The sequence below is a fragment of the Empidonax traillii genome, unplaced genomic scaffold (genome assembly GCF_003031625.1).
Source record: "Empidonax traillii isolate 1590-97213 ecotype Southwest subspecies unplaced genomic scaffold, ASM303162v1 scaffold22:size5013007, whole genome shotgun sequence".
Classification (NCBI taxonomy): Eukaryota; Metazoa; Chordata; class Aves; order Passeriformes; family Tyrannidae; genus Empidonax; species Empidonax traillii.
Window position 1 is genome coordinate 1,320,672 of NW_020955215.1, and position 26,791 is coordinate 1,347,462.

General features: G+C 49.4%; 2 protein-coding genes across 2 annotated transcripts in view; one reads left to right on the forward strand and one right to left on the reverse strand.

Annotated features, from left to right (window-relative positions):
* NEURL1B (neuralized E3 ubiquitin protein ligase 1B) overlaps nt 1-26,791 on the forward strand; it is a 49,391-nt gene that overhangs the window by 13,588 nt on the left and 9,012 nt on the right. Inside the window, exons 2-5 of the mRNA XM_027901389.1 lie at nt 10,527-11,087; nt 13,862-14,569; nt 15,453-15,578; nt 16,446-17,946. Coding sequence (XP_027757190.1) covers nt 10,527-11,087; nt 13,862-14,569; nt 15,453-15,578; nt 16,446-16,690 — 1,640 coding nt within the window. The 3' untranslated portion in view covers nt 16,691-17,946. The remainder of the gene's footprint in view (nt 1-10,526; nt 11,088-13,861; nt 14,570-15,452; nt 15,579-16,445; nt 17,947-26,791) is intronic.
* The window catches only part of SH3PXD2B (SH3 and PX domains 2B), a 69,077-nt gene continuing 63,384 nt past the window's right edge, over nt 21,099-26,791 (reverse strand). The window contains exons 12-13 of the mRNA XM_027901403.1: nt 26,600-26,725; nt 21,099-25,730 (exon numbers count right to left, since the gene is read on the reverse strand). Coding sequence (XP_027757204.1) covers nt 24,234-25,730; nt 26,600-26,725 — 1,623 coding nt within the window. The 3' untranslated portion in view covers nt 21,099-24,233. The remainder of the gene's footprint in view (nt 25,731-26,599; nt 26,726-26,791) is intronic.

Below are 26,791 nucleotides of genomic sequence, written 5' to 3' on the forward strand. Positions count from 1 at the left end.
TCCCAGTCCCACCAGTCCCATTGGTTTCCACCACCAGTCCCTTCGTGCTCAGCCATGCCTCAAGCCTGGCACACTGGAAGAGCTGTGCTTTCCCCCTGATTTAATTATAACCAGTTATTACCATCCCCTTGCCCTGTTTTGGATTCTTTACATATTGTTTTGGAAAAGCTTAGTGGAATCGCAGCCTTTGTATATATAAAATATAGGATGATTGAAGACCTGGCCACTTCTTTATTTAGCTTCGTCAGCCATGCGTTCCTCCCAAAGCATTTTCCCCTCTTGCTGCCAGATCACTGTTTAAACTGTGTGTAAATATAAAAGGAACTGTGGATACAGTTTAAAAATGCTGCACCATGTTGGAAGCAGGGCTTATGGGGAAGGAGACCTTTCCCCCCCCTTCTCCTGTTGTTTTGTGGCTCCCTTAGGACAGATCAAAAGCCCTGTATGGGTGCTATTGTTAAATCTAATGGCTCTCTGGTTATCTATCCCTGTTTGGACTGAAATAGCTCTACTGTTTCTTTCTTTTAAACTGAATTCTTTCCTGTCCTTGGAGTATAGAGAAGTTGTAATTAGGAGGAGAAAAAAAGAGACCCTTAGAACCACTATGAAGGAAGAAGATACAGATAAAAGAGGCTTCTGTAAAAATTAAGAAGTGAAGAAAAATAGCAGGTTTGTTCCTTTTATCATACGGTTTTCTTAGAAAAAGTTGAAGGCAGGAGTGAATGGCCGGGCTCTACTTTCTGCACTTGCAGCATCACTCTGAGTGCTTTTCTTGCCTTTCACAGAATCACAGTCTGCTTTGAGATGGAAGGGACCTTAAAACTCATCTTGTTCCACCCCCTGCCATGCACAGGGACACCTTCCACTAGACCAGGCTGCTCAGAGCTCCATCATCTACATCTTTTCTTCCTCTGTAGTCCTGCAGCTGGACAATTCCTGTGCTTAGGGGAAAGTTTTCACATGTTTTTAGTGAGTGTGGAAATCACACTGTGCTCGTAACGCCCTCGGCTCGAGCATCACACACCCCACCTGAGTCACCCACGGTACATGCACAGACCGGGGAGGGCTCTGACAGCACATCTTCTGTACTGGCCTTTCTCCAAACGTGCTTTTTGGAGGTGGGAAAGGCATAAGTGCACATTGTTTACAGCCCAAATCCCGAGGGATGAAAATAACATAAACACTGGCTTTTCGGGGGGTTTCGGAGAACAATGCATTGAAAGTGAAGCTAAATTACCACTATTACTCTTCAAATCTTTTTTTCTCCCTGTGTCACAAGCTGCCCTCGTGGTGCAGTGCCATGACGCTGCCTGTCTGTAGGGGATGGGTGGGTTTCCTGCATCGGAGAGACAACAAAATTGTTTCCCTCTTTTTTGTTCCTGTCTGTGCTGGAAGGAACACGTTGATGGGCTGTGGGAAGGATGTGCTAAGCTCCAGCACTCTTTCCATGAGCGCTGTATTGAAACCATGGGATGGAATAAAATTGCAGCTCTGGGGATATTAAAAGGGAAAGCGTGTCATTATTCAATTTCATTAAAAGCCATTAACATTGGAATGACATGGTCACTATTTATAAATTCCCGGTGCAGATGACTTGGTACAGCTGGTCTGAAGAAAAGGCTCAATGGAAACAGGGAGTCTATTTGCATTAATAGTTGTTACGTGCTGCCCTGGCAGCAGGAGGAGAGGGTGAGGGCATGGACCATTTCAATGTCAGTGATTATGCCATGCACAAGTTCTTGTAACTCTTCAACAAATCCCAGTCATGATTGGAAAATTAAAACACTGGTTCAGAGCAGTGCTTTTGAAACTTAACATGTTGCTCTGAAAACCAGTCCTGGCTGTTTGTACTGTCTGTAGGGGAAAAGTTGTCTTGGAAGTGAAGAAAGAATGAATGGAGAGGAATTGGGTGTAAGGAGACCAACCCTTTTTTTTTTTCTTTTTTTTTTTTTTAATATGTGAAAAATACTCAAAGATCTTTGCTGTGCAGAGGGATTAATCAGGAATATGTGATGGGTCTCCTGCAGACCCAATGACAGGGTCTGTCCCCACCTCAAAGCAAGAGCCACGTCGTGCCCTTGAGGGACCATCAGCACTTAGGAATACAGCAGGTTTTTGGCATCTCTTGGGTCGCTCTTAGGCTGTGTCTGCAGTCCTTGCTGCAGCAGTGAACACCTGGAGCTGGGAGGAAGGGAAAGGGATCTCCGAGACAGATCCCACTGGCACAATATCCTATAAAATTAAAATATCTGTGTCTGTCTTGTTGCCATGAAAATCCATATTTGAGCTATTCTGTACAGCACTGAAACCACTGAAGGCAGAGTCCTTCTCCTCTAATGACTGTAGGTGCTGTCATTAAAGAAAAAGGTGCCCTGACACATGTGCCATGAGGCTCTCCTTGGTCAGGCTGTGGAAGAAGGGAATGCACGAAGAAAGTGGTATGTGACAGAACAGCAAAGCCACTGTTGAAGTCCTGGCCATTGGCCTCCTAAGCTGGGCTTAACTCGCAGTGAGCACAGAGCACTTGATTTAACCAAACTGATACATCAGAAATTGGTATTGGGCTTCAGACCTCCCCAGAGTAACAGCCATCGGGAAAAATAGTTTAGCATTGTCGATCTATGGAACTTGGACCCCATTTCTGCGTGAATTCGGTAAACCTAAGCAGAACGCAGTCACCCCATAGAACATGAGGGGTTTTGTCCACATATCTGCTCCTCTCCTCCCATCTTTAGGTCTCCAGCTGTGTTCATTCCTCCAGACCAGTCTTTCCAGCCTGAAGTGTTGCATCTTTTAATGTTCTCTGTGTTACGGTGCTCATTGTCTGTTTCTAGAGAACAATAATAAATCACAAAAATAAATATTCTGATCACTGACTGACAAGCTGAGCATTTAGATTTGGAAAATATGTAGTCTTCCAACCTAGCAGTCCCCAGAAACCATTTGTGGAGTTGCTTTAAAAGACATCAGCTGCTCATTTCTCATTACTCTTGATCACCTCCCAAAACTGTGCAACAGACTCTGAGCTTAGGGCTAGAAGATAAAGTGAGCTGAGCAGCCCTCTGCTCTCCTCAAATTAAACTTCACTTTCTAAAGAAGGTAACAATTTTGCAAAACCATAATACATCAAGTGAGGGGCGTGGGTTTGCTCTCACGGTGTATGAACCCTTACGCATATGCAGCATATTAGTGAGAACACAGTCCAAAAATTCCCAATAAGACCTATAGTGAGAGTGGCAGACCGATTATTTTTGACAAGATGTTTTTATCTTTAGCCAGCAGCCAAAAATTTCATCTAGTTCTGCGTCCCATACTTGATGACTTTCAAATCCATGACATCTTTCAAAGCTCTTTGGCTCGTGAGCGTGGCCTTCGGACTGACACGAGCCAGTGGACTTGGGTGTCGAGCCCATATAACAGATTACAATAAGCTGTGCCATTTCCAAGGCTCCTCATCTGTCATGCAGCTGCTTTCATTGCTTGCACTGAAAGACTTAAGCGGGGATTATGGCATGAACCCTGCCTTTTCTCCATCCCGCTCACTCTTGCTCTGTCTCTCATTAACCAACTCTAAGAATTTGTTACTAGAGTTGCAGACTCATTGACCCAGATTCGCTAATAATACGGGGAAGAGGAGATTTTTTTCCGTGCTTAATCGCTGGCTTCTGTGTATACTTGGTGCTATTTATATGCAGGAGAACTAAAAGCCTGTAATAAAGATGGGGCCAACTTTGCAGCAAAATTCCTGCATGCTGACAGTGAGAGGCACAACAGGAGAGAGACAGGGGAACGGCGAGATGGAGGCAAGCGTGGGTGGTCGTACGTTTACTTGCAGGCTCAGCAGTAGGTTTTTTGATAGCAGACCCTGCTCTACAGCCTGATCCTCCAGACAACATTGGTTTAGCTCAGGGCTCCCCACTTTGCTCTGAAAATGCCTCACCGTTGAAGTCATGCACTGGGCTTTCTTTGTGTCACGTTTGATTTCCTTCACCACCAAAAGCGAAGTCAAGCAGAAGGTTTGGAAGCGGGCTGGGAGAGTATTCCTGCCTGATCTGGGAGGGTGCTTTCTCTCTTCAGTCTTTGGGGCTCTGTGATCACTTCTAGGTCGTGGAGGATTTGCCATCAGCACTTTCCATCCTTGGAGCAGAACTTCTGTCATGTTTTATTTTCTGCTTAGAGCCAGCTGGTGGTTTCTGGGAGGGAGACATCGGTGTTTCAGCTGCACTTGCCATCTTTTGGCTCTGATGCTGTTGTGATGAGGAGATGTTCAGATAACCAGGAGAGCTAAGGCTTGGCATTGGCTTTCCTGTCAAGGCAAACGTTCTTTTCCAGGATGTGGTTGAACTTTGCTATGAGCTCCCCACTGCAAGGAAAGAGCTAAAGTTGAAAGGAACTCCAGAAATGCAAGAGCTCGTTTCCTAAGGATATGGTGGGAAAAAGGAGATGGAGCAGCCTGGAGTTGCTGGAGTTGCCTGTGTTTGCTGGTTTGAGAAAAAAGATCAGAACAAAAGGATTTGGCAAAATGCTGTTGGGCAAATACCTCTCTGTTTTCATGGAGGAACACCTAGAAGCCAAGAGTAAATGTGCCATTAGCCTCTGCCTAGAAAAAAAATTGATTTTATCAATTTTTTTAAATTCCCCATAAAATGTTTGGTCTCCAGCATTAACCACAGAGGAAGAGGGTTTTCTTGTGAAGACCAGCAAAACTTGATTTTTGCAAGCTAAAATCAATCCCCGTTCTCTGCCAGGGATTTTTGTGAACTGTTCTGCAGTGAAAAATTATGTATATCCAATAGATATTTGCATCAAGAGTCACCTCAGTCCCACAACACACCTTCTTCTAATGAAAAAACAACTTCTGTCTTTCCTCCTCCCCTCCTTCACAAATGTTTCTTCAAAAATGTCACATTTCCTGTAATTCATAACAGGCTCTTCCATGTCCCTTAACACCTCAATTTCTGTATCATTCTAGTGCAAGTTTTTTAACTCCCTGGAAGTTTGTTTCAGGTTAGAGGACCAGGCAGGGCGACCTTCCATAAAGCAGGGCCCTGGACTAGTCATGCAAACCACAGGAATTTTACATGGGGAATATTTATTAATTGTTGAGTTTTCCAGTGTTTGAGCCAGCAGGACATTCAGGAATGAGGCCAGTTTTTTTTGTAGCAGCCTTATAGTGGATTTAGTAGCCTAACTTTACAAATTCACACTGGTGACTGTGGAACAGGCAACACCAGTGCTTCCCACAGAGCTCCCCGACACATTTTCTATGTTAAAAAAAAAAAAAAAAAGAAATGTCTAGGCAGTGCACTAAATTTTTATGTGAGCAGATTTTTATCTCCTGGTCTCAGGAGATAAGATCTCGTTGGAGCAGAATCCCGTCTCACGTTACTGTTAATGTTTGTTATCTGCAGTAACAGCCCAATCTGCCTCTCCCAGCCTTCCAGTATCCGGCTGCATCATCTCCAGCAGTCGAGATGCTGTGGGACAAGTGTGGTGAGGGCCATGCTTTGACTGACCACACTGGGATTGACTTCAGTCCCCGAGGGCTGTTTCTACAAGCTTGCAGTCATGCAGCGAACTTGGCCTTCTTGTCCTCACCTGTTGGGGTTTTCCTGTCACAAAGCAAAAACCACCTGCCCTCTCTCTCCAGACACCTTGTTTAATGTTCAACAGGGGTGTTGCAGCAGCACCGACCCAACTATCTACTGTAATAGGAAAAGGTTCTCATGTTACAGATAAAGCAGTGGCCATAAAGATAAGATGTGGGTGTGTTTGGTGGATTCCCTTTCACCTGTGCAGCGAGGCTTGATAGACATTTCAGGCCACACACTGCTGCCTCTCAGTCTCTCCTCTGAGCTTTTCAGCCTCTCCTCTGAACCTCTCAGCCTTTCTCTGAACAGCACAAGGAGATCACACTTCCTCAGCCTGCTGGTGAGCCGCATCTGCTGTGAGCTGGGTGATGGTCGCAGGAATTTCTGTTCCCTTGCTGTATCCAGGACATAACCCTGTTTGGCACCAAACTGCCTCTTGTGATCCTATGTGGCTCTTGTCACGGATTTACTTGGGTTTACTTTCTGATTTTTCCTCAGAAAAAAGGATGCTGTGGGGCACAGCATCTTTTGATGCAGACCATGGATTTACGGGGGAGGCAGTGCTCTCCTTCTCCTCCTCCTGTCAGGCTGCTCTCACTGTGACTGCTGTAGCTCCGGTCTCCTTGAATGTTATTCCCTTCTCCCTCGATTTAGGGGTATTATTCCTGCCTGGCTTGTCCAGGCAAGTGAAGACAGGATCAATCTGGCTTAAGGTCACTCACCAGCTGAGCAACCTCCTCCATCCCACACCCTGGAGAGCGCCAGCCTGGGAGAGGGCTCTTGTGCTGAATTTTGTCTGCTGCTGTCAGTGGGATTACAGTGCTGCTGCAAAGCTGATGCTGTGAACAAATGGGTGAAAAAAATGTTTATTTTTAGAACTGGAACCATGATAAATATGTGGAATTTGTCCAGGGTCTGCCTGCTGTACCTTTTTGAAATGCAAAGTGCATGTCTGTTAAAATACCTCTCCAAAGGTCAGCATAACCTCCGAAATGAATGCGCTGGCCTTTTGGAAAGCAGGTGAAGCTTCAGATGTGCAGCTGAGATCATGGGGCCCCATAACCCAAATCTGTTTCAGTGTTGTCTGACACCATAAGGATGTAGATGGAAATGCTGCCTCGCCAAAAGGTTTTCTTCTGCACGTTAGAGTGAGAAGCCTTAGACCATTCTTCATCCTTCACTTCAGCTTTTTCTTCTGCTTTCCTGCCTTAATTTATATGTGCTGAAGTCTCTCTTATGTGTTTGAGTGAGCATCATGTTTGCAGTTAGTGAGACTAGGGATGAAATATGGAAAACTCTGGAACAAAAATAAGGAAAATGTTGCATGGAATCTCAAGACATCTCTCAGGGAACTCAGTTGGTCCCATGTGATGATGTAGCCAGCCTGCTGACATGCTTACAGGGCTCAGGGATTGAAGTGTTTGAGAACCTCATATTTTTTAATCCATTTAGCTTCCTGTGGGGTGGAGGAATAGTGTTACTCTCTTTCAGACAGGGAAGTGAGGCAGAAAGAGAAGAGATTACTTGCTCGAAGCGTTGTAGGAATCTCATAGCTGAAAAAAAGAGTTGGCATAGCTCTTTGCTACCTGTCAGGTACCCTTGGGTAGGGTGGCACTTCTGCCATGAGCTTGGCTGTCATTATCCCACTGACTGGCTTTTGGGTAGGGAAGTGCAGGCAGGAGAGGAGAGGATTTGGAGAAACAGCAGAGGGACTGAAATGTGATCCAAACTATGGAAGCTGAGCTGCAAATTAGGGCAATTCAAAGGCACAAACATCCTGTTGAGCTTGCCTAGTCCCCGTTAGCACGTAATGAGTAAAGCACATGTCCCAGCTCAGCTTCAGGCGTGTTTCAGTGGGAAAGCTCTGCCTCCCCTGCCTCGGGTTATGTCAGGCTTTATTCCCGGTGGCGACCGGCAGGTGTTCATGCGAGGAGGGGACGATGTTATAAATAAATTATCCATTCATTTCCTTATGGGGACTTTCCTATTGTTTAGTCACAATATGCTTTCCTGTTTTTTAAAAAAAAAAAAACAAACCAAAACAAAGAGTGCCAGACCCTGTCCCCAAGTTCCTCTCTGGCAGGGTGGACCCAAAGCTGCTTTTGCAGTGGGTGCCTGTGTCGTTGCTCTTCTGTCACTTGTGCTGCTGGCATTGTCACTGCCACCTCAGTCCTCTGTGCCTTCCAAAAGTGGCATGAGAAGAACCTGCCCAGGAGGGGTGCTGGAGGAATCGCATCCTGCCGTGCTCCATCTTTAATCGTGTCTTTTCTCCTGCAGGTCGATGTGGGAGGAAGGCTGGTCCTGCACTGGGAGTGGAAAGCAGGGTATTCTTAGGATAGTGGAGAGGAGAACAGGAGCTCTCTTCCCTCCTTCTGCCTCCTGGCCAAGACAGGGACATTGAGGCCAGGGCACTTGCTTTCACAGGGGGGTTGTTTTCAACCATTTTGGGAAAAAAAAGCAGTTCAGTGGGTTATGAAATGAGAGATTCTCTGTCCAGGGAGGCTGTTGCCCAGCCAGGCAGAGTGTGATGTGAAAGGGCAGCACTGAGCCCACTTGATCCTGCAGGAGCCCCTTGAAGTCTGTCCTGGCAGCACCTGGCTCTGCTGAACCCACATCCCAGTGGAACAGCACAAGGGATCTATGAATCCACATGGAAAATGGGGAGCCAGTGTAGGGAAGCAAGGCTGGAGAAGGTTCACCCCTCTCTGCTGAGGGTCATTCACCCTGCACTGTGTGCTGGCTGGGTTCATGCCATGCTGCCTCTCCCTGCTAAGGAACCCCCAAACTACCCTTCCTTTGCAGCAGCAGCGTCTGTTGGGAACACACAGACACGTGGAGCAGCACCCACATGAGCTGGGTGGGTCTGTGATGAGAGCAGGCATCTCTACAATTTAGCTCTACAGGAGGCAAGAAATGAGATTTCTCCTGGGAATACAAAAAGAAATGCCCCCACCTCCTACAGGCATGGCCAAGGCTGACCCTAAATACCCCGGGAATCCTGTCCTGCACTGGGATAAGTCCAGGAGGATGCACCTGGCCTGCAGTGCTGCTGGGAACAGAGGTGCTGTGCCAGTCAGGGACAGTGCCCCAGGGGATTTAACACTGGGGGGAGACTGGGGTGGGGGTTGCCTTCATGGCTCTGCCATGGAAATGGTAACCCCCTCCCACTGGTTTAAGAGCAAGGATGAATTTATTTACACTGGTGTAGGACAGGATTAACCATTACCTGGTGCTACACAGCGACTATCATGTACAGAAGGAAGAAGCATAAAGCCACCTTTTGTGCACTTGCCTGTCACAATTTAGGATTGCCCTTTTTGTCTTGCTGCAAACAGGAGCTTTTTGCCTCTGTAGTTCTTTGGCTCCTGTCGCAGATGCCTGATTTCAAGGGCTAATCCTGTGTTCAGATCTTGTCTGTGACCCCTTGTCTCTCTCATTTGCCAAGGCAGTGGTTGCTTAGTGCCTCTGTTAGTTCAGCCACAAATGCAGGTCCCAGCCTCTTGCTGCCCTGTCTGCTATGGTTTTGCTTGCAGAAAAAGGTGTCACAACTGCAGCCTCCTACCAGCATTCCCAGCTGTGCTCCCGGCATCTTCTGGTGTTTTTTTTTTTTTTTCCCAAGAGAGGAAAGCGTCAGAAAATGCATCCCTTGTCACAAAGCAAAGCCTGGGGTTACACAGAGGGAGGAAGCAGCTTGAAGGAAGGGCCAGGCAGGCGGCTTCTAAAGCTTCAAACGTGGCAAAATAGTTCAAAATGAATGTGAGCATGTGATGCAGTTTTATATTTAACAGGATGACTTTGAGCACTCAGGATACGTTCCATTTTTGCTTAAAAAATCTACAAAGCCAGGTGCAGAGAGGAGGAGAGGTGGAGTGGGTGGGAAATGGGGAGACCGAATTGCCTGTAGCATCATGGTGGTGATGGTGTGATGGGATCCCAAGTCCTGGAGTGAAACCCCATGTGTTCAAGGATATGCAAAAGAGATTGCCTCCACCTCAGGGAGCTCATAGCTAAGGCTTAAGATTAAAAGTTGAGCTTTTTTCACTTCTGCTTCATGCTTGTGTGAACTTCATTTTAGGCCCCAGATCTGCTTTTCTTGAAATTGGTCTCAAAATTGCTATTGACTTAAAATGCTGAAAGATCTCACCCATAAATTCTCCTTCTCCCATCTGTAAAATGAGGATGGCAGGATTTCTGTGCCATCTGCAGTGCTGTGAAGCTGAAAACAATCATCATTTATAAAGTGCTTTGAGCTCAAATGGAAGGTTCTATGTAAAGTCAAGGCTTTGCAGGATGAAATGCTCCTTAATGTGCCAGTTCCATCTGATATCTGAACCAGTGGCTGAGTTGAAAGTTGTGGAAGAACAGCCTGGTGATGCAGAGGTAGCGCTCCAGCTGCTAAATGTGTTGGTTTATTTGTGTTTTTCAAAAGTGCCTGTTCATTGCTACGAAATTAGGGCCCAGAGGAGCCAGTGCTTTCATGACCACAAAAATCAGTCTCCTACATTTGTGTTCATCTCGAGCATCTCTGACACGTGACCGTTCTCAGAGCTGGTGTGTCTCTGGCCACCGTGTGAGTTAACAGCACAGGCATTGCAAATAGGAAATCTGGAGCCACAGTCGCAGGTGTTAAGCCTTTCCGAGTGCAATAGGATGCATCTGATGGGAACAAAGGATGTTCCTTTCCATCCAGCTTTGCAGGGCGTAGAAGGGAAGCTGCCTAACCTTTACCCTGAGAGCTGTGTTTGCCTTGCATTTGCATAAAGCTGAGGGCCAAACTGGGACAACAAAGAGCAGATTGTGGATAAGCACAGCGTTGTGAGATTAAATAGCGGGTCCTAGCGAGGAGCGCGAGGCACACCCGGCAAGGCAGGGCTGAGCCAGCACATGGCCCGGGTCAAGCACTTCTGACAGAGCCACTGGTTTCTCTTTTTGCAGACACAAGCCACCAGACCCGCTCCGTCTCCAGCCGCCCGTACTACAGTCTGCCCAACAGCAGCCATGAGAGGCGCTCGGTCCTCGCCATCACGGAGCCGCCGCGTTTCCACTCCCAAGCCAAAGGCAAGAACGTGCGCCTGGACGTTCACTCCCGCAAGGCCACGCGGAGGAACAGCTTCTGCAATGGGGTCACCTTCACCAACCGGCCCATCCACCTCTACGAGAAGGTCCGGCTGAAGCTGGTGGCTGTGCACCACGGCTGGAGCGGGGCCTTGCGCTTCGGCTTCACCATCCACGACCCGTCGCAGATGAGCTCTGACGAGATACCAAAGTATGCCTGCCCAGACCTGGTGACCCGTCCCGGATACTGGGCCAAAGCTTTGCCAGAGAGGTTCGCTGTGAGGGACAATATCTTGGCCTTCTGGGTTGATCGTCATGGGAGAGTCTTCTACAGTATTAATGATGAGGAGCCAATACTGTTTCACTGTGGTATTAAAGTTTCCGGTCCCCTTTGGGCACTCATAGATGTCTACGGGATTACCCATGAAGTGCAGATACTAGGTAAGTGTGTGCTTGCTCTTCTGGTTGCTCTTTCCACAGAGGTATGATCCTGTAGAAATGACGCATGATCTATCTGGTTGATCATTTCTGTGGGACTTAAGAAAATTAATTTGCTGTTGGTTTTGTACCTCAAATTAACCATTTTTCATTTGCCAGCACTAGAGATCCAGAAAGCAATATATTTCAGAGATGTCAGTGATGGAAAGCCCTAAGGCTGCACGTTATAGCAGCTCTGTAAAGGGATAAATGGAAATCTTTACCTGTAACTTCACCCAGCTTTCTCTGAGCCAGATGTGCTGCTGTGGAGTGGAAAAACATGGTGCTGCTTACAGCAAAGTCCCAGGGACCGAGCAGACAAAGATGACCAGTGCTTTCATTCTTTCCCAGCTACCAGTTACTGCCAGTCCATTGGAAAACTACCACTCACTGCCTAAGAGTTTTCTGGAGCCCTTCCCCAGCCCCTCTCTCTGCTCTTGGCCTTGGTCCCCCCCAGGCTGGCAGTTTAAGGGGCTGGATTTGCAGATGTGAGCTGACTTACCCTTCCCTTACACACGGGCATCACACAGATCACTGCATTCAGGTGGTGTCTGGCTGATTTAAAGACATCACCCTTGGGGAGGGCTGCAAGAGAGGATGAAGTTGTTCCCATTAGCAAACCAAACCGATTGCCGTGGAATGACTTTCCTTTTGTGGCCCTGAAATTTCAAATGAATTCAGTGTTAGATGGAGGGTTTTGAACTGGGCTACATCACAGGGAATCTTTTTAAAATACAAGTGTTGGCCTTTCCCAGAGGCTCCTAGGAGCTGATGGAGTTTTAACAGCCAAACTCAGCTGCACCTGCTCGAGGGTATGGTGCTGCCATCCTGGCACAGAGCAGACACCGGTGATAAGCTGTGAAATGGTTAGTCCAGTGAGCAGGCAGCTACATCACATATTCTTCTGAATGGTGCCAATTATTTTACAGGCGAGAAGGCTACACATAAACAGCACTTTTCCCTGTCTGCTGTGCCTCAAATGTGTAATTAAACCTTACCAGTAGCTTATCCTGTAATTGCAATTGCCATGCACTCCAGCCTCTGGTGCTCATCACAGAGCAGGAGTGTTTGCTGTATTGGCCAGGGCAGCTGCTTCACTGAAGCACTCCTTCTTCCTCATTAGATTGGAGTTAGAAAAATAAAATGCTGCTTCTTTCTGCCCCTCACCCCCTGTCATGCCTGCATCATCCCAGTGTGCAGAGTGAAAGACTCAGCCTGGGAGCACCTGTACTCTGATGTTTTTTTAATTAAAATACCAAACTCCACAAACTGCCTTGGGAATCAGGGCGATGCTCAGCTGTCTGGAGCACCAGGGGGACCCAGGCTCCTTGCTACAGATGTGATGGTGTCATTGAGGATGTGCTTGTCTCTGTCTCTTCCTCCCAAAATTTTGCAAGTTGAGAAAGCTGTGAAATATAATTCCAGTTCCGATGCACAAAGTGCATCTTTCATCATTATGCATCATAGAATCACAGAATGGTTTATATTGGAAAGGACCTTAAAGATCATCCAGTTCCAACCCCTGCCTTGGGCAGGGACACCTCCCACTCAACCAGGTTGCTCCAAGCCCCGTCCAGCCTGGCCTCAAACACTTCCAGGGATGGGGCATATCCATCATGAAACTTGGATGTCTTACTCCTCTTTCTTGCCAGACACCCTGTCCTTGCCAGAAGGAGCTGGTCCAGCCATCATTCTACCCCAGCAGCCTCTCCTGCTGCAGAATGAGGCAGCCTCTGCTTTGCAGGTGCTGGATGGATTTGAGTGTTTTTCCTTCTTTGGTAAAAGCCTGTTGATTTTCTCCTCCAAGGAGCAGTCAGTGTTGGTGCTGGGCTTCTTCACCCCTATCTCTGGGAAGACCAGGAGTCTGCTTCATTCACACAGACTCTTTACTTCCACGGGCTTCGACTTTGCTGAATGGGTTGAGGCCTTGCCTTCAAAGTCAAGTGTCCAGGCTGCCCTGGGCAGGGCTGGAGGTAGAAGCAAGGACACTCCCAAACTTCTCCACACCTTTACATGGTCCCCCCAGTCTGACATGGCCGAAGTGAAAATCTGGAAAATGAGTTAAAGATCAACATCCTGACTTTCCCTTTGCTGTGAAAAGGGAAAACAATTCTCTGCCATGAAAAGCTTTCTAACACCTGCAGGAAGTAGCTTTTGTGACCAGCTCTCCATTCAGAATCTCTGTAAGGCTGAGAACACCCTTGAGATACAAAGCTTGATATCTTCCTTAAAATGATCTCTCTTAGAAACACTTGTGCTTGGACAGTTATAAGGCAATGACAAGGAGTGTGGAAAGATTATTGTGCTTGTGTTCCTTTGCCCATCACTGTGTTGTGGATTTGACTGATACAAGAGCTTTGGACAACAAGATATTGAGAGGTTTCCTTCTCTTAAAGAGTGATCTCAAAGCTATTAGACCTCTCCACTGAGAAAGCTGTAGGACCACGCTGGTTTACAGCTTTTTGCAATTCATCATCAGTGCAGGGAACTCTCAGATCACATGGGTACTTTGAAACACTTGTTTTTCCTTGGCTGGTGCCAAGATGCAGCTATTTCTCTGCCTTCTGCCTGCTCCACACTTGAATCTCCACCAATTAGTGCTTGACCTCTGGCTGATTTTTCCCGTTGATTTTCCATTCAGAGGGACTGAATCTGTAGGCTGAAATAATAATTATAACCACAGAAGTAGGCAGTTGTATCTTGCCTCTAATGCCTGTGTCACTGGCTTTGTCTCACAGACAGCATGTTTGCAGAGACCATGACCACTGCCCGGCTCAGCACTGCCCGGCTCAGCACTTGCCTTCCGCAGAGCAACCACGACTCAGCCAACTTCAACAACAACGAACTAGAGAACAACCAAGTGGTGGCCAAAATTGCAAACCTAAACCTAAGCCGGGTACCAGGACTTGCGACAGACAACCACATCATCCCCTGCTGCCCAAACCGGCGGCATCATGCGCAGGGGGTCCCGGCCTTCCTGGACACAGACCTGCGGTTCCACCCCACCCGCGGCCCTGACATCACCTTTTCTCAGGACCGGATGGTTGCGTGCACCAACTGGCAGGAAAGCAATAGGACTTTGGTGTTTTCTGACCGGCCTTTGCACATTGGTGAAAGCCTCTTTGTGGAAGTAGGACACCTTGGGTTGCCATACTACGGGGCCCTTTCGTTTGGCATCACTTCTTGTGATCCGAGTACTTTACGGACAAACGAGCTCCCAGCAGATCCAGACTTTCTCTTGGACCGCAAAGAGTACTGGGTGGTTTACCGAGCGTTCCCGGTCCTCAACAACGGCGACATTCTCAGCTTCATGGTCTTGCCGAATGGAGAGGTGCACCACGGGGTGAATGGAGCCAGCCGAGGAATGTTGATGTGTGTGGACACCTCACAGTCTCTCTGGGTGTTTTTTACAATCCATGGTGTAATCAACCAGCTCAAAATACTGGGTAAGTGCAGCCAAAAGAAAGGATATCAGGGAGCACCTGGCTTGTGAAGTTCCCTGGTCCAGAACCAGAGCTACAGGTTTGCACTCGTAAGTGTCCACCGATGTGAGGAAGCAGCTCCTGATCTCACCTTGTGTTTGTAAACAAGAGTGAGTGAGACATGGTGGCTGTCACATAGAAGTGTGCAGCCTACAGAAGTCCCCCAGAAATGGATGAGGCTGGAGACATAAAATAAGCAGCAGGCAGGGATGGCTGTCGGGGGAGGCAGCTGTATTTCAGAGGCTTTGTTTTTTAAAGAGATTCTTTATAAACTCCCTATTCCAGACAAAAGGTATTAAACTCCTGCCTTGGTAAGGATGATGATGTTTGTGAGCACAGCTCTTGTTTAAGCACAAGTATTGGACAGTAATCGCTCCTCAAGCACTGCCACAGCTCGGGTATCAGCTGGCACTTTTGATCCATTGCTGGATCTAACAGAAGGGATTCTACCAGAAAAGCAGACATTGATGATTTTGTAAAGCAGGTTTTCCTCATCCAAAGCAATGCTGACAGCGAGACAGCGACTGCTGCTGGAGAAATTGGGACTGTGGGGAAGTGATTTTATACTCCCAAATGTCGGATAACCTGGTTCTTGCTTCACTGAAGCACTGAACAAGCATCGTACAATGGCGTAATGAGGTCCAGACTCTGGACCTCACATTCAAAATCGTGCACCTCCAAAGTCACTACAAATCATTACTAAGGGGCAGCACTTAAGTCAGAAGCTGGGCTTTACCCTGCAGCACCCTGTGTGTGTGGGGTGGGAGCAGCTCAGCAGGTGTTTAGCTGGGGTTGGGGTGTCCCTTGCCCATGGCAGGCTCAGCTGAGCTCTGTCCTGTGTTCTCAGGCACGGTGCAGTCCAGCCCGGTGACCGTCTCGCCCTCAGGATCCCCCGGCGGCTCCCAGTACGACAGCGACTCGGACATGGCCTTCAGCGTCAACAGGTCGTCATCGGCTTCAGAGTCATCGCTGGGTAAGGACAGCCTGGCCCACGGCTCCCACCACAGCAGGACAGGAATCCTGCATGAGATAGGACTGGGACTATGCAAGACAGCAGGGCAAGGTTAGGGGGAGATGTTGCATTTCCTACCAGACTGACAGAAGGAACTGTAGGAAAACACCAAGTGGTGGGAAGATTTTCATGGCCTAAAGAAAGTCTGCACGTTGCTTGTACCAGCAATGGCCAGCAGGACCAGAGCAGTGACTGTCCCCCTGTACTGAGCACTGGGGAGGCCACACCTCAAATCCTGGGTTCAGTTCTGGGGCCCTCATGACAAGAAAGTCGTTGAGGTGCTGGAGCACATCCAGAGAAGGGCAGTGTTGCTGGGGAAGGGTCTGGAGCACAGGTCTGATGAAAAGCAGATGAGGGAGCTGGGGGGGCTCAGCCTGGAGAAAAGGAGGCTCAAGGACCTTCTTGCTTTCTACAACTCCCTGACAGGAGGGTGGAGGTCAGTGGGGGTTGGTCTGTCTTGTAAGTAACAAGTGACAAGATGGGAGAAAATGGCCTCACATTGCACCAGGGGTGTTTTAGACTGGATATTAGGAACAATTTCTTAACTGAAAGGGTGGTCAGGCATTGAACAGGCTGCCCAGGGAAGTGGTGGAATCACCATCCCTAGAACTGTTCAAAAAATGTGTGGATGTGGCACTTGCCCCATTTGTAAAAAAGGGATAGCAGGCTCTGCCTGGAACTGTAACTGGGCTACTGGTTGGAATAAACCAGGCAATGACTAATGAAGGAAGAGCCTTAAAGACTGACTTGAGCGTATGTGTTGTACAGTGTCAGGTTTGCACCGTTGTGGCAACTAAACGATCTCATTCCTTCCTCCTCTTTTCGCAGTGACTGCTCCAAGCTCCCCCTTGAGCCCCCCCATCTCTCCTGTCTTCCCCCCTCCGGAGCCATCCAGCAGCAAGAACGGGGAGTGCACCGTTTGCTTTGACAGCGAGGTGGACACGGTGATCTACACCTGCGGACACATGTGCCTCTGCAACACCTGCGGTCTTAAGCTGAAGAAGCAGCTCAACGCCTGCTGCCCAATCTGCCGACGGGTCATCAAAGATGTTATTAAAATATACCGCCCTTAGCGCCCGCCTCGGGCTGTAGGAAGGGGAACGCCGCTAGCAGTAACCACGCCTTTCCGTCCCTGCTTATGGGTTATCGTGCTGGTCAGTCGTTATCAAGTGGCTCGTTATCTGTGTTTCCTTATTTGACAGGTAGGGCACAATTCAGGGATAAAATTGAGCTGAGGATCGTGTAGGGCCCAAAGGCACGGCCAGGCTGTGTGCCCACAGGTGAATCCGGGGAATCGCGGTCTGCACCTAACCCAGCTGCAAATGAGAAATTTCCCGTGCAAAGGTTCTTTTTTCCCTCTTCCTGCTCCGGAGGAGGCTTGCTGTGGTGTGGATCTGCAAGGGGAGGTTGCCATTTGGTCAGTGCCAGGTGCCACTGGGCTTCCTGACCCCAAAACCTGAACAGCTCTGGGCTGCTGCCAAGTGCTTTTGCTGTGGTGGAACAAAATAAGCGGGAGGGTTCAAAGTGGACAAAACTGATCTGGAAATGCCCTATTCATCCGTGTAAGGAGAACTAGCTAAAGCCAAATAGTAGCACAGCCAGATTCTCACTTGTTTGGGTTCCGTCCCCGTGAACAGGTTTATGGGGTACATGGAAAAGCCAGTCTGGACTTAGATAAATCAGCTTTTGCTTTCTGTGGCAGAGCAGGGACTTTCTGGCCAGGGAAGCTGAGACCTGAAGAGCTGCCATGGGGTAGCCCACTGAGAGCCCAGCCAGCCCCAGCAGTGGGCAGCTATGAGGAGCGACCCAGGCCTGATTAAGCCATAATTTGCAGCCTATGGATGAGATGAGTGTTTGGGTGGGAACACTGCAATCCTGGCTGTGATGGTGTTTGCCATCTCCAGGCACACACACACCTGCATTCTGCTCTGCCCTCTTGGCAGGTGGCACAGCTGCCATGTTACCCCATCCTGCCTGGCTAGACCTGTCCTAGACCTTCCCCTGCAGCCAGTGCCATGGCAGGGCTCAGCTTTCCTCCTGCCCCACCATGGAGGCTTTTTGGAGCCTGTGGTGAGAAATTAATTTCTGACCCAGTCCCAGCAGGCTCACCTTTTTTTCTGACGACTCTGTATGTGCTGATCTTACCTACTTGCTCTTCTGCCTTTCCAGGTTTTCCAGCACAGCTGGGTCTCAACAGTAGATGAGAACTTGTTGAGAAAAACAGGGATCTAACTCACTTGGCTTTACTTAGGAGTAGGAAAGAAAAAGGCTCTGGGGCTATTAGTAGATATTGGGACTTTAAAGGTAAATGGGTTTCAGATGTGATAATGTAAATGGGTTTCATCTGAGTGTGCAGCACTGGGACTGGTGCAAGGAACTCAGTTCCTCCATTCTCCGTCCTCTGCCCACTTGCACAGCCCCTGTCCAGTCCTTCAGCCTGAGTCTGACCAGCTTCCAGTTGGTCTGAGAGGGAAAAAGAGAGAGGATACAAATGGGAGGATGAGAGAGGGGCTGGTATTGTAGCTTGGTGACCATGTGCTACCAAGTGCGTAAGAACAGCTTTTTCAGAAAGGTGCAATTTTAGTCCAAGAAAGACAAAAACAAAATAGCAGCTCCTGTATATTTCAGGGCTTCTGGGCACAGAGGGGCAGCCTGATGTTGTCAGTGCCTGTCATCTCTTCTGGCCATTTCTTCTCTCCTGCAAGGTGCCAGTAGCTGTGGGTGCACATCCCCTCTCCTGGTGCTGCTGCCTGGGTGGTGGTTTGGCTGTGCCAGGAGAGCTGTGTTTGGTTACTGACCAGCAGCCAGCCCTGCTCTCCATCATGGAGAGCGGCTCATTCTCCTCCTGCAGTGGGCTGTGCCTGCCAGTTCACAGGGCACGGGGAAACCTTTTTTTTTTTTTTTACCTTTAAGAACTGATGAACATTTTAATTAAGTGTATAAATGAGAGGCTGCTCTAGAGTGACATCTCTCAGCTATTGCCCTGCTGCATCAGCACAAGGGCCCACTGGCTTTGCAGAGTCCTTTTTGGGAACCTGGCTGATGGCACTGTCTGTGCCACCGCCGAGCGTGCTCAGCCCTCAGCACAGCCACTGGCACCGCGACTGCGGCACGAGTTCACTCACACCTTTACTGAAGGAGGTAGCAAGGGCAGCTTCCCTGCATCTGGAGCCTTACCTGGACCTCCTGGCTGCCCTCCTGGCATTGCCTTCCTAGAGACCTCCCGGGTGCCACACTGGCAGATCAGGCTGTTGGTGGGCACAGCACCAAGGGCACGATGATGGCAGGGCATGTCAGCACGGGATGAAGGGCCAGGCGGGTCAGTGCCTGCCTGGGGACAGGCTGCAAGTGGGAAGCCTTTGCATGATGAGGAATTCAAGGAAAGCTGTCGGAATCCACCGCGAGCGATGTCAGCCTGTATCAGGTCTGGGCTTTGTGAGCACCAGTGGCCACCCCCGGGGCTGCTGTCCCAGTTTCAGGAGTGCCCAGTCCCTTTGGTCACTGCACACAGCCACACCAGCAGAGCAGAGCCCGTTTGCTTGCCCAACACCTCAGGTCCTCAGTGAGCAGGATTGGTGCACGCCTGGGGTGGGGTTTATTTTGGTGTAGATCTCTTCTGTATTTTTAAGCCAGCAAGGAGAAATACCAAATCCACCCCAGGCTGGGCCTGAGCTGTTCAGGACACATTGCAGAGGCTGAATTTTTGCTGTAGCAGCCAAGACCAGTTTCCAGAAGGGCAGCACCCAGTGATGCCAGCAAGGGAATCAGCTCAGACAGGGTCTGGAGCACAGCCGAGCAGCAAACAGGACGTGAGAGCAGTGGATGTGTCACCCTGCCTATCTGAGAGCAACAGGAATTTTCCAAAATAGGCCTCAAAAAAAAAAAAAAAAAAAAAAAAAAAAAAAAGAAAAAAAAAAGTCCAGGAAAAAGTAGCCTCTTTCAGATTTAATTGTTAGTATTCGTATTGCTATTTTTTTTAAACAGTCCAATGATATATGATTTGTACAGAAGATCTGTTTGTGCCTTATAAGGGTGTCTGTGCACTTTTTATCCTTTTTAAAGCAACTTTTAAAAAGAAAAAAAAAATTGGGGGGGGGAGAAAACAACACAGATCAATGGTAGTTTTATAGAATTTTGTGTTCACTGAGAATCCTGCTTTATATATATATATATACATATATATATATATATATATATATATATACTGAAGTGAAAAAGTGTTTATTTCCATGGTTTTTCCCCCCCTCTCCTCCTTAACCTCTTTGTTTAAAAATTTAAAAAAAAGGAAGAAAGGAAGGAAGAAAGAGAAGTGATTGGGGAACTCTTTTACCTTCCCCCTTTCTGAGACAGTTACTCTCTTGTCATTACCTTTATGATTCAATACTGTGACCTGTACATCTTGTTTAAGCTGAATCAGATTTTGGACCTCTGTATTAGGCTTTTCAAGCAAATCATTTGGGGGACCGGGGGAGGGAGGGCATCGCACGAGGGAGGGAACTGCACTTCTACATGTCAGTACTCTATAGCGTTGTGTTCAGTGCTGTGTGTTTTACTTTTGTCCATTTACCTGTTTTACATTAATATAATTTTACTTGTTTATGAAACAAATAAAACTTTGGCTTGTACAGAGTGCTCCAGAGTGTTTAAAAGAGCTTGAGCTGGGCAGTGGTTTGCAAAGCGTGTCAGTGCTGATCCAGAGAGGAAAGGTCAGGACAGCTCTGTTCATCTGCTTAAAAGAAAAAAAAAAAAAAGTTACACACTTTACATGCTTCTCATTTTGCTTCTGGGAGTCACTGCTTCTTTTTCTTTTTTCTTAGCAATGCCTGGCTCTTAATTTCACAAGCAGAGGCCAACAGAAGGCTGCTCTGTAAACTGTTTATATCCTGAAATGTGGGCTGCTGAAGCCAGACACCAGTCAAGTAGCCTCAGATATGGTTTAATGTGGAGTGGAAAAATTCATTCATAACTCTGCCCTGGCAAGCACACGGCCAGAGTTAAGTGTTCACACGAAAACCTTCGCTCGCCACAGGTGGTGAAGGAGACCAACAATGGCTAAAATGCCTTTTTTACACACTCTGTTGCCCCACTTTATCCACAGAGCTGATCCTTCTGAGATGCCAACAGGCCAGTGCTGCCAGTCTCAGGCCATGGAGCAGCTCTGCACACTTCACAAGGACCTGCCAGGGTACCCATAACCCTCACCACTCCCGGGCACTGCTGTGTGGGGGAGCACAGCCACAGCTGCCAGGACAGATGGCACATGTCAAACTCCAAACCAGCTCCCTGGGCTGAGCTGCCACTGCTCTGCACAGGAGAGCAGCACACCACATTTCACCCCAGAATTACACCAGCCACACACGGGTTCACTAAGGTGCTTGAAACCAGTCAAGCAGTTTCTTTTTATTTCTTAAAAAAAAAAAAAGAAAACAACCCTCCCTACCCACCCCCCCCACAAAAAAAAAAAAAAAATCCCAAACCCACCAAAAAAAAAAAAAAAAAAATCCATCCCATAAAGGTGAAAGTATAGATAGGCATGTACACAGCTACATCTACCTTCTGCTGCCCCCCACCCGCCCACAGTAATGTAGATTTATACGCACTTACATAATATAGCGAGACACGGACAAACAAACGGGGTTTGGGAGGTTTTAGGGAGCCTGTGAGGAGCAGGGAACAGCAGGGCCGACAGCCCGCTGGGGATGTGCCAAACCCACACCCAGCTCGTGGGCCCCAAGCCATGGTGATGCCCCCCCTCATCACAAACCTCGACCCTGGTGCTGCACTGGGCTGTTGGGTGTTGGCTGATGGGGTGATGCACCCCGTGGGCAAGCTCGGGGTGCTTGTGGTTGCCCTCCTCCTCCTCCTCACGAGGTAGTCGGGGAGCTCGGCCGCGTGTGACATGTGAGGTACAGAGAGGAGGCACAGCCTGGCTTGGGGCACACATGGCTGAACTGGGGGGCACGTATCAGATGGGGGACAGAAAGAGCCCTGCCAGCCCAATGGCTCTTGGCATCTTCCTGGCAGGAGTTGTCCAGCCTGCAGTCCCTTCACAGACAGAAGAGTGGTAGGAAGGGGTAAGGCTGCAGGTGTCGGCATATACTGAGTGTGATGCCCCCTTTGGGCATTCACCCTGCCCTCCTGGAAGCTCTTTAGGAACAAGGGAGTGATCCTGTCATGTGCTCAATGAGCCGAATACAGTACTTGTGTTTGCAAAATGAAGCACTACCAGTTCTGAGGTTCAGTCTGGGAGGGAAGCGGGAATAGCCCTCATTTAGTGCAGAGGCCACACAAACAGCATAGTCCTCTCTGAAAGCCAGGGCAGTGAGATCTCAGAGAGAGCAAGAAGAGGCAATTCTGAGATTAAAAGGCCATTCAGCAAAGACAGAGCAAGGACACAATACCCGAGGAAAGGACACACAGCCCCATCACCCCTGCATAAAACTACCAGAGCAGACAGGGGGATACAGGTCCAGCCCCTTCCCCAGATACGGCAGGGGTTGGATTTGGCTGACAAGCAGCTCTGGTTTAACTCATCCTGTCCCCACTTCTTCCAAAAGCATAAAGGCTTTACTGGAGCAAGTGATGTGCAGAGTGAAGGCAGTGCTGCTCCCCCAACCCACCCTGCAACTCTCCCAGGAGCACATCAACAACTTGCAGTTTGCCATGCAAAGAGCTTCGTTACTGGATCGGGTTGCAAATGGATCACTCATTGCCAGCTCAGGTGAGTCACTCTGATCAGAGGCTGATGTGCCACCAGAGAAAACCGCAGGTGGGAGGGAGAGGAATCAAATGGAGAATGGGGTGCATGAATTCCCATGGGTAAAATTGGATCTTGGGGCTCCTGGATGAGACCAGACAGGGATGGTCAGGACTTCTCTATCACATCAAACCAGTGCTGGGACAAACTGCTCCATCACTGCTCCAGAACAATCCTGGCCACAGGCACCGCCATTTTCATTCTATATGCAGACAGAGGGATCTTCATCTCTAGATTTTTAGGGTAGAAAATATGGGACAGAGAAGAAAGCGAGCATTTGGGGGAGTGGAGAACACTGCTTCAATTCTGCCAGCCTCAAATTAGAGGGAAAACTGTAATTATTTTCAGCAGCAAAACAATGTGGCTGCAGTGCTCACACTTGCAATTAGACCAGAAGGGGCAACAGGGCTTGGTCAACACAAAACCTGACCCTCCCTCGGCTGGGGGTGGGACTGGATGATCTCCAGATGTCTCTTCCAACCCCAGCTATTCTGTGATTCTGTGAAACCAACCAACAGCCAGGATTAAAGCTCTTCTGGAGAGAAATGTGGCCCTGAACCTGTAAGTAGACAAGGACAAAAGGGAAGAATTCGGCACTGGGGAATGACAGCTCATCCATGCTCATCCTCCTGATGGGATAAGCAGCACTGTGGGCAAGATTAGGCTTGGCAGGTAAGGACGTCAGTACTGAAAAATCCCAGGCTCTGCTTGACTCGAAGCCCCCCCTGTCACACAGAGTGAAATGAAAGGACCTGGAAGACAGGCAGGTGGGGTGACAAACAAGGTAGGCAGCCCCTGAGCACCAGACACACCTCACAACTGGTTGTGATGAGGAGCTGAACTCCCACATTCTGGATTGCACTTGATAATATCAGCACCTATGGAAGGACCCACCTCCTGGCTGCTGCCCGCCAGCCCAGGGAAGCTCAGTGGGTCATGGGAAGGGGTGGTCCCCTATTAGTCCAACAAGCAGGGCAGTCAGTGTGGGTAGGAAAGCAAAGCATCCCTTTTCCAGGGCTTTTGGGGTCTTTTTGGTCCTCTGTGCCTTGCATAGTATTCTTCAGCAAAACCCCTCTGACGTTTGGTTGCGGTACTGCAGGGGAGAAGCCTGCATGGTGTCCTGGATCAGCACAGAGAGGACCTGTTGGATGAGTTTGTGTGTGTATTTCTCTCTATTTTTTTCCATCAGGAGGATGTTGAAGTTAACACTTGTCATCACAGAGCAGGGAGGGTCTTATGGCACGTGTGGGTGGAGCAAGGCACAGCCCTTAACTGGGCGATGCCTGTGCAATCACATGCAGACAGAGCTACAGGAACCCTCCTCTCAGCAATCATTCCTCCTTTTTGCCACATTCCCTATGGCTCTGCCACACACCTGGACTGAGCAAGGTGACTTACAACATTTGACCTTGACCCTGAGCTTCAGGGAAAGGCAAATGCTTTTGTGCAGCCAGATTTCCTTTGTTGGTACCATTCCACCTGGCTACTTTAATTTACGGTACAGGTGGCAAAATGTCTATCAAGGTCCATCCCTTGATCACAGAGAACCATGGGAGCCATCATACGCCACGAAGCTTGTCCAGGACAGCTCCAGCTGCATGTCTGGGCTGCCAGGATGGCACAGGAGCCAAGTCCTTGGGAGAATGTGGGGAGGAGGGTGGGTTGGAGCACACGGGGGGAAGGGGAGGCCAAGCTGCTTCCTCCACGCTGTTGCCAACAGGCACCAGCTGGGATGCGTGGGATCTCAATTATTATCTTTCCCTTTAAAGCCAGCCTCACAGAAAACTATAAATTAATCTGCTAATTAAATACTCAGGTGAGAGACCAGGGAACCTCCAGCCGTGCAAGCAGAGGAGTGGCTAGGGCTTCTTCCGTAGGTAATTGGAAGGGATCCAGCCCTCCCAGCACGGCCCCCCTGTCAGGACCTTGCAAAACCACCAGCCACTGCTGTTCTTCTCACGAACTTCAAACAAAGTCCCTTCTTTAAAGCTGTTGGTCTCCTCGTCACCTTCAAAATCTGCCACTGCCACATAGAGAGCTTCCCTGGTAATATCCAGGCTGGAGACAGGGGCTGAGGTCCTCTCCCTGGGTTCCCCTCTCTCCACGGGTTTGGAAATGACCTTTGGGCTTATGCTGCTTTTTGCTTTGGCTTCATCTTGGATAGAGGCAGAGAGGAAGGGCTTGGCTTTTGGAGGTACCAGCATGGGCCTCCCTGGCACTGCGGATGACCTGATTTCAGGCGCCTCCCGTGCTGGGGCCCTCAGCTCCACTGCGGGGCCAGGGGCAGGAGCCCCTGTTTTCTTGGGAGGGGGTGGTCTGCGGGGTGGCACAACGGGGCGCTGTGGCGGGGCGTCCTTGACACACGGGGTGTTTGCTGGGCCCGGGGAAGATTTGGGCAGTGCCTCTTTCATGGCATAGCTGTCCAGCTTGGGCAGAGGCTTGCTCTCCGTGCTTGGTCGCTCTGGAAACCTTCCAGGAGCCTCCGAAGAGACCATGGCATTACTGAAGGAGATTTCACTGGCAGCAGTGTCCTGCTCAGGGGGCTTCTCTGGGCACTTTGCAGGTCTAAGCTTGCTCCGCAGGCTGCAGATGTCCAGTTTATCATCAGCTGGAGGTGGGTCCGTCCGGGGGGATGCAGCGGGCTTTGGCTTGATCTGAGGTCTAGACTTCAAGAATGGATTCTGGGTGATGGGCTCAGGTTTGTCCTCCACAGGCTCAGCTTTTGGCTTGGTTGGCTTGACAATGGGCCGGAGGTTTGGCTTCTTCACCTCCTTGGCTGACACCTTATGTCCACATTCCAGTCCCATTTCGTTTTTCAGCTGGAAGAGTTTGCCTTTCTCTGGTTTGAGCTCTGGCTTCTTGCTGTCCTTTGGGGCTGCCGACTGCTTGGGTGGGATCATGGGCAAAATCATGCCTGGGGGCTTGGGGGGAGGTCTCTGCCTCTCAAGTAATTCGCCTTCTGATTTAATGATGGACTCCTTCCTGGGTGGCAGGCTGGGCTTCTCCTCTGTGTCACGGTCGGAGATCTCCTCATAGCCCCCGGCAAAGGAAAGGTCCCCACTCTCGGGAGCCTCCCGCCCCTTCCAGTCTTTGGCCCACCTCCCACTGCAGTCTGTACCGTTAGGAGGAGCCTCTGGCAGAGGACGGCAGGGCCCTGTGGCCTCCTCGCTGCCGCTGCCGTCGACCACAGCATCACCGAGCCGGAGCTGGGCCATCTCGTTGGGGAGCGGAGCCAGGAAATTTGGCCGGGATGCATTGCTGGTTTTCTTGTACTTATCGATGAAGGTGGCGGGGGCCCAGCCTTCCTTCTCCTCGATCTGGATGTACCACCAGCCGCTCAGGTTCTTCTCAATAACCTGCCGAGGGAAAAGGAAACCTCAGACATCCCTGTGGGATCCCTCTCTGCACAAAAGGGTGGCACATGACCTTGGCAGCTCTCCATTTAAAAACCATGGGATCACAACACTGGCATCAAATGGGAGGGGAACCTGGTCATGACCTCCGCCAGGGAAAGGAGACCTGCGTGCCATGGAGCTGAGGAACGGAACAATCGCAGCGAGGAGCTGTTTCCGAGCTGTCCCTGGGAGCGATGCCGGGTGCTGGCGGTGGCCACTGCGTGGCACTGTTGGAGCGATCAACCGGCAGCGATGCTGCACGGATAGGACACCGTCTAGACTCTGCAGCTCCGGGAGTGGGGCTGGGGCCTGGGAGGGGCTGACTGGGGCAGCCCTAAAGGAAAATCCTCTTAGAGAGGGATAAATCTCATCAGCACATGGAGAAAGCAAAATCCCGTCTGCAGGAGGGATTCTGCCAGCAAAGAAGGTGTGCCAGGAAAGCAGTTCTGGAAGTGCTTTTAACTTTACACCTGGTCTAACTAAGGAAAAAACTACCATCTCTAACCTGATTTGTGGTTTGGTTTCATTTTCCTTTAGCTCAAACACAGCACCCATGCTTGGGGGACAGGAGGCCACCAAGAGCATCTTGGGCTCCAAAGTCTGGTGAGCTCATACAGGTTTCTCTCCCACTCTAAGAGAGTCCTGGGATGTCAACATTACACAGAGGCAATCACACGTACCACCATGCCTGGTTTTCATCCAGAATACCATGGTGAGCAGATCCTCCCTGCCTGGAAGGGGAGCTCCTGCCTGAAACAGGTCTCAGGGCAATGGGAGTCAGGAGCACTGCACTGATGTGAAGATGTGTGAAAGGAAGATGACAGTCTCACCTCTACTTTCATTCCTGCCTGGAAGCTGATGCCATCAGGAATAGTGGTCTGGAAATCAGCAATGGTGTAATATTCCTCTTCCACTTGAGGAGGGACAGGAGGTTTAGGCAGGTTCAAACCACGTGGCTGTGACCAGAAAAAAGAAAACCCATTGGTGTGTTTCTACAGCAGGTGTGACACAACATCCCCACA